Source organism: Vitis vinifera, chromosome 19, assembly GCF_030704535.1.
Source record: "Vitis vinifera cultivar Pinot Noir 40024 chromosome 19, ASM3070453v1".
In the NCBI taxonomy this organism is placed as follows: Eukaryota; Viridiplantae; Streptophyta; class Magnoliopsida; order Vitales; family Vitaceae; genus Vitis; species Vitis vinifera.
The window spans coordinates 9,554,425-9,569,036 of record NC_081823.1 but is presented as its reverse complement, the minus strand read 5'-3'; the positions used below and the strand labels follow the sequence as shown (position 1 = coordinate 9,569,036).

The 14,612-nt window shown below is 39.4% G+C and overlaps 1 protein-coding gene across 5 annotated transcripts; it reads left to right on the top strand.

Moving 5' to 3' along the window:
* The first annotated feature begins 8,211 nt into the window (after positions 1 to 8,211).
* LOC100249832 (vacuolar cation/proton exchanger 5) lies at positions 8,212 to 14,589 on the top strand. Of its 5 annotated transcripts, XM_010646348.3 has the most exons (12): positions 8,212 to 8,854; positions 8,981 to 9,247; positions 9,345 to 9,412; positions 9,501 to 9,529; positions 10,300 to 10,496; positions 10,593 to 10,805; positions 11,718 to 11,852; positions 12,856 to 12,972; positions 13,048 to 13,101; positions 13,447 to 13,563; positions 13,689 to 13,785; positions 14,286 to 14,589. In XM_010646348.3, exons 1-12 carry the CDS (start codon positions 8,810 to 8,812, stop codon positions 14,297 to 14,299), a joined length of 1,353 nt encoding a protein of 450 aa, XP_010644650.1. In that variant the 5' UTR covers positions 8,212 to 8,809; the 3' UTR covers positions 14,300 to 14,589. The 5 variants fall into 5 exon arrangements, with proteins under 5 accessions (XP_010644650.1, XP_010644651.1, XP_010644648.1 ...); XM_010646349.3 differs by lacking the exon at positions 13,689 to 13,785; XM_010646346.3 differs by having other exon boundaries at positions 13,689 to 14,589.
* Positions 14,590 to 14,612: the final 23 nt, after the last annotated feature.

Sequence of the window (14,612 nt, the reverse complement as noted above, 5' to 3'; positions counted from 1 at the left end):
TTAATCTCATTGCATGTCATATACATTATGGTTGTGTGAAATGCATATATATATTGGAAAATTGAGAGATGAGAGAGAACGAGGGCGATCCTGTGAGCGAAGGCGGAGAAGGGGAAAGCAGGGCGGAGAATCGAGGGAAGAGGAAGAGAAGTAGCTTCGTGGTGGAATCAAAGATGTTTGAAGTAATAGCTGAGGAGAGAAATGGAAAGAGCCATGCCATTATCTTGGAAAGCAAGGGAGGGGTAGTGTCGTGGGTTCGGCTGGGGCCAGCGAGTGTGGGGCTACTCATAGAAGGACTGATCCAGTGCGCGAAGGATGGAAAAGATGGAAGATGGGAGAAGGGATGGAAAGAAAAAGGGAGGTTATATTCCCTAGTGAGAGAGGCTAACAAGGCCGGGAGTTTTATTTGCTTAGGGGTGACGGACATGGAGAAAAGGAGATTTGGTATCTGTATACCGAAAGGGAAAGGGGAAAAGGGATGATGGGTTTCTATGGTGGAATCCTTATTGTGGGTAGGGTTTCGGCGCGAGGAAGAGGTAGTTGATCAAGGGGTAGGGGACTCCGGGAGGTCGTATTTGGAAGTGGTCAGGGGCTCAGAGACCAGGAATACCTCAAGGGCAAGAATAGAGATAAAGGAGGAGGAGATACGAAACAATGTAAGCAGACTAAAGCAATGTCTGATCGCTAAATGGAACCCTAAATCAGCACGCGAAGAGGAATTAGCGAGTCTGGGGTGGTCAGCGACAAAAGCGTGGGGATTGAAAGGCAAATTAGACCTGGCTAGAATGGGAAAGGGTTGTGCTTTGCTGGAATTTGAGATGGTGGAAGAAGCTAAGAGGGTTCTTGCCGAGGGGGTGAGAGCAGTTGGAGGGATCCAACTGGGCTTGGAGATGTGGAGCCCGAGTTTTGGATGCTGTGCAAAGGATGAAGATAGGAATGATGCTTGAGTGAGGATCCTGGGTCTTCCTATCTCACTGTGGGTGCCGTCAGTCCTGAGGAGAGTGGGGGAAGAGTGCGGCGGGTTCCTAGGCATCGACCCTCTAACGGAAAAGAAAGAGGAACTGGAATGGGTAAGGATTCAGGTAAAAATGATCGGAGGGGCCTTGCCGAGCTCAGTGGAGATTGGGGTAGAGGGGGAGATATACGTCGTCTCCCTGTGGTGGGAGATTCCGCCGACAATAAGGAAAAAACAAGGGGATACTGGAATGGGCAAGGATTCAGGTAAAAATGATTGGAGGGGCCTTGCCGAGCTCAGTGGAGATTGGGGTGGAGGGGGAGATATACGTCGTCTCCCTATGGTGGGAGATTCCACCGACAATAAGGAAAAAACAGGGGGATGGTCGTGATGTTTTTGGGCAGCAGAGAGGGGAGGTCAGGGATGATACTGATCCACGCGCGGGATGGCGTGTGGGAGAAAAATCGGGCGCTGGAACCAAGGAACAGCACCGGTCAAAGGAAGTGACGGGGGAGCAGGTGGGGGGGATGTGTTTGAAAATCGGAGCCTTAACGGGCGGGTGGCCCGACAGTGCTATGGACCCATGGGCGATGGGTCTTGTTCGTCTGGATCGAGGCTTGGCATTGTGGGCCGAAAGTGGGACTGTGGGCTAGTTATGCAAGGCCCGACTCCCTTAAAAGGGGATGTATGGGTTGCAGATGGGGAAGGGTGCGGGCCGGCTGAGGGACGGGCCCCCAAAGGGCTGGAGCTCCTATCCCATGGGCCTGCTATCTCGGTTGGGGACCATTTGGGCCAAAGGCAGTCTAATAACATGGGCATAGGATCTGAATAGGACTTGGGCCTAAAGATAGAAATGGAGTTCATCAAGTGTCGGGAGAAGGAGACTTGGGATAAGCAGATGCCGGCTCCCCAGTGCTCCATGGCTGAAAGAGAGATCGTGGATGAAGCCTTCAGGTATGGGTCCTATTCTAATCTAAGGGTTGGGGAATCCTCTTCTTATTCTTCTCCTCTTTTTGGTCGGACTCCGGTGAGGGAGCCTTCCGACCACTCTGGGGTTTTAAGGGTGAGCCGCCAGAGAGAAAACATGGTAGAAGGTGCAGCTACATGGGGGGATATAGCGAGGAGAGAGGGTTGTTGGGACCTGGTTGCGATTGACTGTGAGGCCCTAGAGGTTCAAAACCTGGATTGGACTCCAGCCATGTCTGGGCCCCAAGTTCAAAGGAGCAAGAAGGAGTCTGATTGGGAGGAAAACAGCTTGGCCAAGTTTAGCAAGTTGTTGGGATTTTCAATAGAAGGTCTGGAGAGGGAGATTCTGGACTTCTTGTCCAAAATTAGGAAAAGATGAGAAAGGATACATAGCAAAGGGTTACTGGAGAAAACAAAATTTGAGAGGGAACTCAAAAGGTTGGAATGCTTAGTCAAATACAAGAGGAAGGAAAAGAAGAACAACCTGTTGAAAAGCAGATGGGGTCAATTACTGTTGGGTTAACGAATCTCAAGCTGATGAGTTGGAATGTGAGGGGTGCAAATGACGTTAATAAAAGAAGGATTATTAAGTCTGTGGTTAGAAAACAGAAGGTGGATTTGATGTGTATCCAGGAGACAAAAATCCAATCAATGACTGATGGGGTGGTGAAAAGTTTAGGGGTGGGGAGATTCTTAGACTGGAGAACTCTTGAAGCTGCTTGAGTAGCTGGAGGGGTGTTGGTTTGTTGGGATAAAAGGTCCTTGGAATTGCTGGAGTGGGAGGAGGGCCAATTCTCAGTTTCTTGTAAATTTAGGACTATGGAAAATGGGACAGTCTGGGTTTTTACGAGTGTATATGGCCCCTTCAAAAAAAAGGATAGGGAGTGTCTTTGGGATGAGCTTGGAGCAGTCAGAGGCCTTTGGGGTGACCCATGGTGTGTAGGGGGTGATTTTAATGTTATCTTCGCTCAAGAGGAGAGAAGCAGGTAAGGGAGGGTGACCCCAGCTATGAGGAGGTTTGCTCAGGTTATGGATGACCTGGAGCTTATTGACCTCCCACTTCAAGGGGCTCTTTCACGTGGAGTGGGAGACTTTATAATCAAGCCTAGGCCAGGCTAGATAGATTTTTGGTATCTCCCAGATGGCTTGATCAGTTCAGCAATGTGACTCAGAAGAGATCATCTCGACCTATCTCAGATCATTTTCCAATCACAATCGAGGGGGGTGGTAAAAGAAGAGGCCCTTCACCTTTCAGGTTCGAGAACATGTGGCTGAGAGTGGAAAGATTTAAGGACCTTTTGAGGAGTTGGTGGCAGGAGATGGTGGTCAGTGGTAGGGCTAGCTATAAGTTGGCAACAAAACTGAAGGGGATGAAGCAAAACTTAAAAATCTGGAACATGGAGGCGTTTGGGAACTTGGAGAGTAATAAATTGGCTGCCTTACAGCAAGTGGATTATTGGGACCAAGTGGAAAGTGAGAGGAGGCTGTCTAAGGAGGAATTTGCCAGTAATAAAGAAGCGAAAGAAGGCTATGCTAAATGGGTCAAGATGGATGAGATCCACTGGTGACAACTATCAAGGGAGTTGTGGCTAAGAGAAGGGGATAAAAATATGGGGTATTTTCATCGAATGGCAAATGCGTATCGAAGAAGGTATACAATGGAAAGAGTAAAAATCAGTGGGGTCTGGTTGTTAGAGGAGCGTACAATGAGGACCGAAATTGTTAACGTCTTTCATCGGTTATTAACGGAAGACTCGGAGTAGAAGGCAGACATAGGGGGTGTCAATCTGAATCGGATTAGCCAGCAAGAGGCGGACATCTTGGAGCTGCCATTCATGGAAGAGGAGGTTCATTCAGCTCTAAGGGACATGAATGGGGACAAGACTCCAAGTCCGGACGACTTTACGGGAGCTTTTTGGCAATTCTGTTGGGAGTTTGTGAAAGAGGAGGTTATGGAGATGTTCAAGGAATTCCATGAGCATAATACTTTCCTCAAGAGTCTCAATGCCACGTTTTTGGTTCTGATCCCTAAGAAAGGAAGAGCGGAGGAGCTAGGGGACTTCAGGTTGATCAGTCTGTTGGGTGGATTATACAAACTCTTGGCTAAGGTGCTGGCCAATAGGATTAAAAACGTGATTGGTGGAGTGATTTCCTCAGACCAGAACGTGTTTGTCTCGGGTAGGCAGATTTTGGATGCGTCTCTAATCGCAAATGAGGTGATTGACTCATGGAAAAAAGAGGAAAAGAAGGGCTTGATCTGTAAGCTAGATATTGAAAAGGCGTACGACAGCGTCAATTGGCAATTTTTGATGAGGGTAATGGAGAAAATGGGCTTTAGGACTAAGTGGAGGGAGCGGATATGGAGCTGCATATCGACTGCCAAGTTCTCAATTTTAGTAAATGGGGAGCCAGTCGGGTTTTTCCCTAGCTCTAAGGGGCTTCAGCAAGGCGACCCTCTATCCCCATATTTGTTTATCATGGGAATGGAGGTGCTGAGTGCTCTTCTTCGGAGGGCTATGGAAGGGGGCTGCATCACGGGATGTAGAATACAGAGGGGTAGGGGGCAGGCTGTTAATATCTCTCACCTTCTTTTTGCGGACGATGCAATAGTTTTCTATGAAGTTAAGAAAGAAGATATGACTTTTTTGAGTTGGACCTTATGCTGGTTTGAAGCCGCTTCTGGGCTGACGATTAATTTGGCCAAGAGCGAAATTATTCCAGTGGGGGAGGTGGATGAGATCCTTGGGATGGCTGTGGAGCTGGGCTGCAAGGTGGGTTAGCTGCCTTCAACCTACCTGGGGCTGCCCCTGGGCGCTCCTAATAAAGCGGGGTATGTGTGGGATACGGTGGAAGAACGGATGAGGTGGAAACTAGCCCTATGGAAGCGGCAATACTTGTCTAAGGGTGGTAGAATCACCCTCATAAAGAGCACACTAGCTAGCATGCCATTATACCAGCTGTCCCTATTCCGTATGCCTAAGGGAGTGGCGAGAAGACTTGAAAAATTGCAAAGAGACTTCTTGTGGGGAGGGGGAAGCACGGGAAGAAAAGCACACCTAGTCAGTTGGGAGAAGGTGTGTGTGAGCAAAGAGAAGGAGAGGCTTGGCTTGAGGAAAATAGTCCAGTTGAACAAAGCCCTTCTTGGAAAATGGGTTTGGAGATTTGCTCGTGCCAAAGATGAAATGTGGAAACGTGTTCTTGTGGCAAAATACGAGCAAGAGGAATTTGGGTGGAGAACTAAAAAAACAAATGGGGCATTTGGGGTTGGGCTTTGGAAGGAGATTATGAAAGAAGCATATTGGTGTTGGAACAATATGACTCTTAAGGTGGGAAAAGGCACCAAAATCAGGTTTTGGAAAGACACTTGGTGCGGGGATGTGGAGCTGGCCCGGAGATTCCCTCAACTCTTCAATGTGGCTGCCCAAAAAAGTGCCACTGTGGGGGAATTATGGGACCAGAATGCTGGCCAAGGAGGCTGGAACCTAAGGTTTTTTAGAAGCTTCAATGATTGGGAGCTGGCCTTGGTTGACGAATTGTTGCAAATCCTAAGGAATCAAAGAATTACTTTGGAGGAGGATTTGGCCTTGTGGAAGGGGGGAAAAAATGGGAAGTTTGGTTTCAAGGATGCGTATGGACTGTTGACCAACCATAGTACATCTCTGTTCCCCAAAAAGGACATTTGGGTGGAGAATGTGCCTTCCAAGTTAGCGTTTTTTGCGTGGGAAGCTACTTGGGGGAGGATCCTTACTATTGATAGGCTTCAAAAGAGAGGATGACAAATCCCTAACCGGTGTTATTTATGTGGTAGTGAAGAGGAAAATGTTAATCATCTTCTTATACATTGTACAGTGGCTAGTGTGTTGTGGGGGATTGTTTTTAGCCTGTTTGGAGCCCAGTGGGTCTTTCCAGAAACTGTAAAGGAGGTGATTATCAGTTGGAAGGGTTCTTTTGTGGGCAAAAAGAGGAAGAGAATATGGAGATCCATACCGTTGTTTATTTTTTGGACGGTGTGGAAGGAAAGGAATAGATTAGCATTTAGGGGGAAGGGGAGGGAGCTAGCTATACAGAAAATTAAGTATTCTTTTGTCTGTAATATGTGGGGGTGGGCAAAATTGTATAATGGTGCGGAGTCCCTGTCCCTTATAGGTTTCCTGGAGTGGATAGCCTCCAGTTGAGGGCTGGTGGGTTTTTTGTTGTTTTTTTTTTTGTCCTTTGTTGTGAGGCCTTTGTCGCCTCGTATACTCCCTGTATGCTTCGCGGCGTTTGCCTTTGCTAATATATTGGTGTTTATTTATTGAAAAAAAAACATTATGGTTGTGTGAAGGAAAAATAAAAATTGTGAAAGGTGCATGAAATGAAAAAAATAAAATAGTAATGAAAAGTAAAGGTCCATAAGAAGCGAATTAAGAAGGAAGTGAGATCCCTAGGGTGAAAGACCCAAAAATCTACCTTGGAAAGACTTCAAATGGGGAGTGTATTTGGGTACGAATGCGTATCCTTCGGTGAAAGCTTGAGAACGACAGTGCACTGTATGATTGTGTGTCACATATCCACATACATTTTATTTAATTGTTAAAAATTGTTAAATTGTTATAATTATATAAATTAAAATATTTGAGTTGATCAATTATGATGAAATGTTTATTTTATGTTAACTTGAACCTTAGTAATTTCAATTAACCCCTTGGGTATAAGACACCCTACTAAGCAATGTGGAATACTCACCCCTTTCTTCTTAAATCTTTTTAGATGCAGATGTAACTCTTGATGATCAGTGGATGGGATAGAGAGGGCTTGAAGATGCCCCAATAAATTTTGGAGCAACTTAGAGGATTTTGTTATCATTGGTTGTGTTAGGTTAGTGGAACATGTTCTAATAGATTTTTTTTTTTTTAAATTATGTAATTGTTTATGGACTATATTTTGAATTAAACTTGCTCTATTGTGAACACTCTTGTTAGACTCTGGTTAGAGATCTTATTGATATTAAATTGTGTTGTTCTTGAGTAGTTGTTGTATTTTGATAAGTTGGAATGTTAGTTGGAGAGAGCTCTAATGTGTTTATGTTTAGAAAAAAAAAATTAGAGCGTTTTGATTGACTGCTAATTTGGATTAGGAGGAACCTTTAGGGTCAAATGATGTTGTTTTGAGTGTTATTTTTTATTTTACTTTTTATCCATGTGGCAGATTTAGTTGGCAAGAGAAAAGGGCAAAATGGTAAATACACATGGGTCAAAGTGCATGAAACTCTAATATTTTCTTATGATAATATGATATTTAAATATGAAAAGTTTTATTTTTTAAAAAAATTAACTAATAATTTTTAAGAACAATTTTTTTTAAAAAAATAAAAAACCTTTACTATATTGCATTTTAAAAAATAATTTCAAGGTAAGTTCATATTTGTTATAACTCTTAAAATTTATTATTATTTTATAAACTAAAAATGGAAATAGACCAAAAGGTGCATGTGGATTTTTTTTTTAATATTCTTAAAAATAAAAATTATTAAAATACAATTGTTTAAAAAATAAATACAAAAAATACGATCGATTTTTTATTTTTACACTAAACTCATCTTTTTAAAAGACGAATTTACTTTTTATATTGAACTTGTTTATTTTAAAATCAGTTCAGTTTTTGTATTGAATTCATCTTTTCAAAAGATGAGTTTCCCTATTAATAAACTTGTCTTTTCAAAAAACGAATTCACTTTTTTTACATTGAACTCATTTATGAAAAAACGAATTTATTTTTATGTTGAATTTATCTTTTTAAAAAACAAATTCTACTCAAAATTGAAAAGTACCATAATTTTAAAATTATGTTTTATATTACGACTTTTTAAAAAATACACTATTTTTGCATAAAACCAAGAATGTGTACTTATTTTCATAATTTCTACAGTTTAAGTACTTATATAATTTAGTATGATCGCATACAAATGAAAAAATTATACTTATAAGTAGCTTTATTTTTAATTGTTTAAATTAAGATTAGAATTATATTATGAATTTGTCGTCACCACCCTTTCATTAAAAAACAAATATTGAAAGTAAATATAAAATATAGTCAAGAAGAATATGCAAAGGGTTTTTAGATTAAAAAGTTCGAAAAAAAATCAATTTTTGAAATTTAACTTTTTATCTTTGTTTTTATATTTCATTTGGACAAAAATATTTTTATTATTTTTTTAAAAAATAACTAAAACTTATATATAAATACTTTTATAAAAAGACATTTATACCAAATGAGTTCGTAAAGCATGGGAAGGGTGGGAGTCACATGTAAATAACCGAAAATGGGGTCCATCCCATAGCCCAGATCAGAAACGGTAACTGAAATCTGTAAAAAGAAATTCTAAAAATGGTAGGCAACCGCCGACTTTGCCGGGAAAATTCTTCACCTAGCGCCTCTCGGCTCCTCTCCAACTCTGTCTCATCTCCTTCTTCATCCAAAAACCAGACAACCTTCTATCTCGCAATTGGGTCTCACTCGGCCAGTACAATTCAATTACGAGTTTGACCTCCGTTTCTTTAACACTTACCTTTATCTTAGATCTACTGTCACCTCACTTTGGAATTTTGCGTTTGAATCAAGGCAATGAATGTCCATCAATTCATTCGTGGGTCAGATCAACGTCAGTTTTCTCTCATAATTTATTGCATTTAATTCTGCCAAATGCCCAAGAGAGGAACAGGAGACTCATAAATTTCTGAATTGCTTTTAATGATTTGAGAAACATTCTACCAGGAAAAAGGAAAAAAAAAACTATGGGTTTCTTGTTGGGATTTGTGATTTGAGAAGTATTTGTGCCTCATAAGTTTTGTTTCTTCGGTAACAAGAAGTACCCAGGTGGATTTGTCCTTGGGTTTTACATAAAGAAGGATGGACTACAGGTTACAGTTTGTTGGGCTCCAATCAAATCCAGAAGTAAGTATCTCGAAAAGCCAACCTGGCGCAGTAGAATTTTGGAGACCCCCTGTTTTTTGTTTGCTGAAAGGTATGAGACTGTGAGTGGTATGATGATTTCTAATGGAAGGGTGTTTGTTATGACAGATGGAGATGGGATCATTAGAGGAGAGATCAAATCATGAGCTTGAGGATGAGAGTCTCATAAGTCCAGCAAAAATTGGGCAAAAGACAAACTCTTTTCACGCACCACAATTGGGATCTTCTTGTCGAGATTGGCGAATTTGGAGCAGTAAACTTTTGGGGAATGCTGTATTTATGAGCATCCGGGTTGTTGTTTTCTCCAGCAAACTCAACTTGCTTATGCCTTTTGGGCCTCTAGCAGTCTTAGTCCATGGTTTGAGTGACCATAATGTGAGTTTCATATGTTTATATACTGTCTCTTGCATATATTTATTACATATGGAATGAATTGAGTGATTCTTTGCTGATTTGCTATGGTGGTTTACAGGGCTGGGTCTTCTTTCTAACCTTGTTAGGGATAACACCATTGGCTGAGCGTTTAGGTTATGCTACAGAGTAAGATCTAATTCTATTTCCCCAATACTATCTCTTTGCATAATACAGGTTGGATTGCTAATATGGCCCAACCATTACTTTCATACAGGCAGCTGTCTTTCTATACTGGGGATACAGGTAAATGTTCTGTTATATCTTAATTTTGATAAATTATATTTGGCATTCTCTTTTCTGTTCTCAAAAGTGCCATTGCTAGATGTCATAGCTTGATAACTTTTTGCTGGACAGTATAGTTGTCTGCAGTATCAGCTGAATCTTGGTTGGTAATGCTGTTTAATCTATTTGTTTATTTGTCTTCCGCTTTCCATTGTGCCCTTACATGGTAAAAAATAAATGGGTAGCTTGGATGCTCTTGTAATTGACACTGTATTACCAATTGTAGCAGTAACCAATGAACGGGTGAATTATGAGAATAGGTACAAAAGACGTGTTGTCGGAAAGGAGTGCCTGTGGTTTCATCTTTTACAGTAGTTTGCCTTTTGGAATGTTCTGGTGACTTTTCTGTTATTTGTCAACTACATTTTCTGATCTTCTAATTTCTAAGCATTTTTTAAACCTTTCCAAAGGACACAACTAGCTACTTCAAGTAGAAATGGCAAGTAGTAAATCACTATTGCTTTAATTGTTGGCATTGAACTTATTAGTTATTACTTTACCTAGTTGCTGCCTCATAATGGCCATGAAAGTACACTTCATTGCTTTTCTTTTCTGTTTTCTTTTCTGCATTTCTTACATAATATGCATATGTGTGCCTGTTTGAGCTTGTGCTTGGAACATTTAGATTTACATTTATCTACAAGCACAGCCAGTTATATTGATTATTTTCGTCTATAGAATGACAACTTCTGCCTGAGTTCATTTTTAATCAATTAACTTGGAAATTGCAGTTGGGGGTCTTTTGAATGCTACTTTTGGAAATGCAACAGAACTAATTATATCAATTTATGCTTTGAAAAGTGGTATGATACGTGTTGTTCAGCAGTCATTACTGGGCTCAATTCTGTCAAATATGTTATTGGTGCTTGGATGTGCATTCTTTTGTGGTGGGATTGTTTTCAATAACAAGCAGCAGGTGTTTAACAAGGTAGATATCTGAAGAATTTTTCTTTCATTTTTCCAGGGCTCTTGTTGCTTCTGGTATTGTATCCTTTATGCTATAGCTGATTTAAGTTGCATGCAGGCAATTGCTGTTCTGAACTCTGGGTTGCTATTGATGGCAGTCATGGGCCTACTCTTTCCAGCTGTTCTACACTTCACACACACTGAAGTTCATTTTGGGAGGTCAGAGTTGGCTCTTTCAAGGTTTAGCAGCTGTATTATGCTTCTGGCATATGCTGGCTACCTTGTTTTCCAGTTAAAGAGCCAAAAGGATCTATATATGTCTATTGCTGAGGTTGGTCCCTTTTTCTTTTAAATGTTTTCATAATCAAGTTTCTTGCTGTGTTTTTTTCTTTTACTAAACTATAGAATATGTTATATTTTCAAAACTTAATAGATGTAACTAAAACTGGTGCCTGCAAACTACCAAATATTTTGAACCAATTAATACCCTCATTCCAGAAAGTTTATCATGTTTTATAATTTGTAGGACCAGCGATTTTACATACCATATATACTTTGCAATTTCTGGATTCTAGTTTTGTACATGCTTCTTGTAATTTAATCTTCTTAGAATAATTTAGGAAGACATATGAAGAATCAAAAAGTGGCTCCCGCAACATTATAAAAATGGACAGAGTTTGGATTGCACCTCTCATCTTGTCAAATTAATTTGAAATCAAAAGTCATCAGCTCCTTGTTGGAGATCTGTAGGAAGGCTTTGGAGGACTAAATCTCACTTCTAGTAAATTTTATTTTGCCTTCATTTCTCCTTAACTTTCTGGAGAATGTGAATGCTTTGTGTCATCCCTGCCTCACAAAGGATAAAGTTTGGCCAATATGCGTCTGTAGGTGGTTGTGGGTGAAGGAATCATAAGCCTTGGTCTTACATTCAAGTGCTCTGTCCACCTTGTTACTAAAGATTTTCTTTATTAGAATCTGTAATTGCCAGAGAAGTAAAGCAGAATTGTGAAGAATAGTTTTTCTTCAACTCAAGAAAATTTGGCCACATGTAGTTGTATATATGGCTCAATGCTATAGCTCAATAATTTATATATTGAAAAAGATCACTTAGCTGGTTTGTGCAACTTGGCTTTGCCTTTTGATGGTTATTTCCTTCTTCATATCCCTTTGTTATGTTATTTAATAAAGTTCTTTGCAGTTTGGATTAGTTCCATCAGCTCATTCATTAATTGTATGAACTCAGGGAGGGACTCTGCCTGAAGAGGGCTCAGATGATGATGAAGGTCCAGAGATCTCTAAATGGGAATCAGTAATTTGGCTTTCGATCTTAACTGCTTGGATAGCAATCCTATCAGAATATCTTGTTGATGCAATAGAGGTAATTCTTTTTGCCTCCCAACAATTTCATTTCCTTCATTGATTATATGCATAAAGACATTGAATAAAAGTGGGCGCAACCGTGGAATAGAGGAAGGATACAAGACATCTAATAAAAGGGGGCATAAGATATATATAAGGGGGGCACAACTTACATTTCCTTGGTTGATTATATATATAAAGTCATTCAACAAAAGGGTTGATGTAGAACAATTGAGAGAAAAATAATATGGGGGAGAGAAATAGAAGGAGCAAAGAGATAGAAGTAGGAAACAGAGATCCCAAAGAAATTACAAATATTATTACTAAAAAAAGTTCGAAAGTATTTAATATCATTGGACCTAGATATAGATAGACAATCCTAACTCTAGTACTAATTTTAATAATCTTAACTCTAATAAAACTTTTATCACTAAATAACAATCTTAAAATAAATAATAAATAACAAAACCTGTCACATATTATATTTATGCCTAATAAGTGCATTTAACATCTTTATGTCCATCAAGGGATCACAACCCTAGCATAGTGAAAGTACACAAGGATATCCAAGAAACAAAATGAAAGATAAAACATGAACTTTTAGAAGGATTGAGCTGGTCCTAAGGAATAAAGTATTGATTTTTATTTACCTCTAATGCTTCAAGGAGCTATTTATACAAAAGTAACTTAAAAAAATATATGTTTTACATGGTACAGTTCAGTTCATTATGATTTTTTTTCCTTGTTTAAACAAAATGTTAGCTTGGAATATACTATTAGACCTTCTATCAAACTTATGAACATCAGTCATTGGAAAAAAACTATATAAGATGATTTGATGTTGGTCACATTCAATTTCATTTATCAACTAGCAGTCCCCTTCCCTCCACCCAATGGTTTCTTTGAGAAAGATTACCGTATTATCAATTGTTATAGAATGGAAGTTTTACACAGCCACTTTATGTTTGTCTTTGTGCTAGTTTACAACTTATGAGCTTTCTGGTTGCATGTTTATAATGCAGGGTGCATCGATTGCGTGGAAAATGCCTGTTTCATTTATTAGCGTGATTTTGCTTCCAATTGTAGGGAATGCTGCAGAGCACGCAAGTGCTATTATGTTTGCTATGAAAGATAAGCTTGTGAGCATTTTCCTGGCTTGCATTTCATGTGTTACTGTTCTTAATTTCCTAGAACTCACCTCAGCTTTTCTGCAGGACATTTCCTTAGGAGTGGCAATAGGGTCATCAACACAGATATCTATGTTTGCGGTAGGTACTCAGCATTGCATAGGTCCAAGTACATTCCATATCTTATTGACAGTTCTTTTCCAGGTTAATCACATGGAATTTTTGCTAGCACTAGACTTTCTTCTGGGTGTGACTCTATAATATGATATACAAATGTTAACAAGACTTGGGAAGATAAATAATTTATGGGGTAGGAAGGTTGCTGATTAAACGGTGGGTATCTATATGTATGTACTCATGAATGTATTATGTGTTATGCATGTTTGTAAGTGTATAATATACTTATTTATCGTATAAATTTGTTCACATGCAATGCACATGATCAACAAGTAGTCTTCTAAATCTATACTGCTGTAATTATTGCAGATTCCCTTTTGTGTGGTTATTGGGTGGATAATGGGCTGCCCCATGGACTTAAATTTTCAACTTTTTGAGACAGCAACACTTTTTATAACTGTTTTGGTTGTGGCCTTCTTGCTTCAGGTTTGTATTCAATGAAGGAACACAGATCTATATACTTTGATAGTGGTGTCTTGTAGATATTCATCATTATTTCTCTGTTTGGTTATTTCACAATAACTTACATATTCCTCTTGTTTTGTTTGCAGGAAGGCACTTCTAATTACTTTAAAGGACTAATGCTCATTCTTTGCTATCTAATAGTTGCAGCAAGTTTCTTTGTACATGTCGATCCTACTTTAGTAGGTCAGTTTTTAATCAAAATTTTTAACTGGTGTCCATGTGGACGAATTAAACCCAAATATATTCCCTGTGATTCCAACAAAGTTCTCAGCAGTTATTGAAAAATTGTACATAGATGTCCTTGCTAGCCAGCATGGGGGATGGGGGAAGAACTAGGCACTAGAGAAGTAGGATTTAGAAAGTCTAGATTACTCTTGTTTTTTGTCTGATGCCTTTGGTTTTTACTAGTCAATAAAGGTTGACCTAATTGACTTGAACCATCCTGTAATTAAGGTAACTTTTTCTGTTACTATATTGTTTGCAAGAGATTAATGTAGGAGCTTTTGCTATGGACTACTATTATTGGTAACACTTATTTCTGTTTCATCTGGGTGGCCTGGATTAGTTGAACCATCCAATCAAAATGGGGTTCCTTCAGTTGATTTAATAATTTCCACATTCTATTCTCTCTGCTTGAAACTTGTTATAGTTTTTCCAGAATGTAACGTAATGTGATTTTGCAGAACATAAAACATAGTGAGTGAAGCTGTGGATTCGTGAGGTGGATCTCCTAAAGCTGCAGCCCTTCACTCCTCTGTATATATTTCTGACAAACTGTTCCACCTGCATAGCTTTCAGTTTCAAGCTTCTAATTGAATACATTCTTTGCCCTTGGAGTTTGTACTTTGATATTAGTTTTTCTTCGGTAAACTCAATTGACCAGGTGTTTGGTTGATTCTATTGTCCTTAAGCCCCTACTCTGATTAAACATTCACTTAGATAACTGAAATTGTGTATCTTGTATAAAATACTGAGAATTTTTGTCCATCTACAGGCAGTTTAGAGGTCTG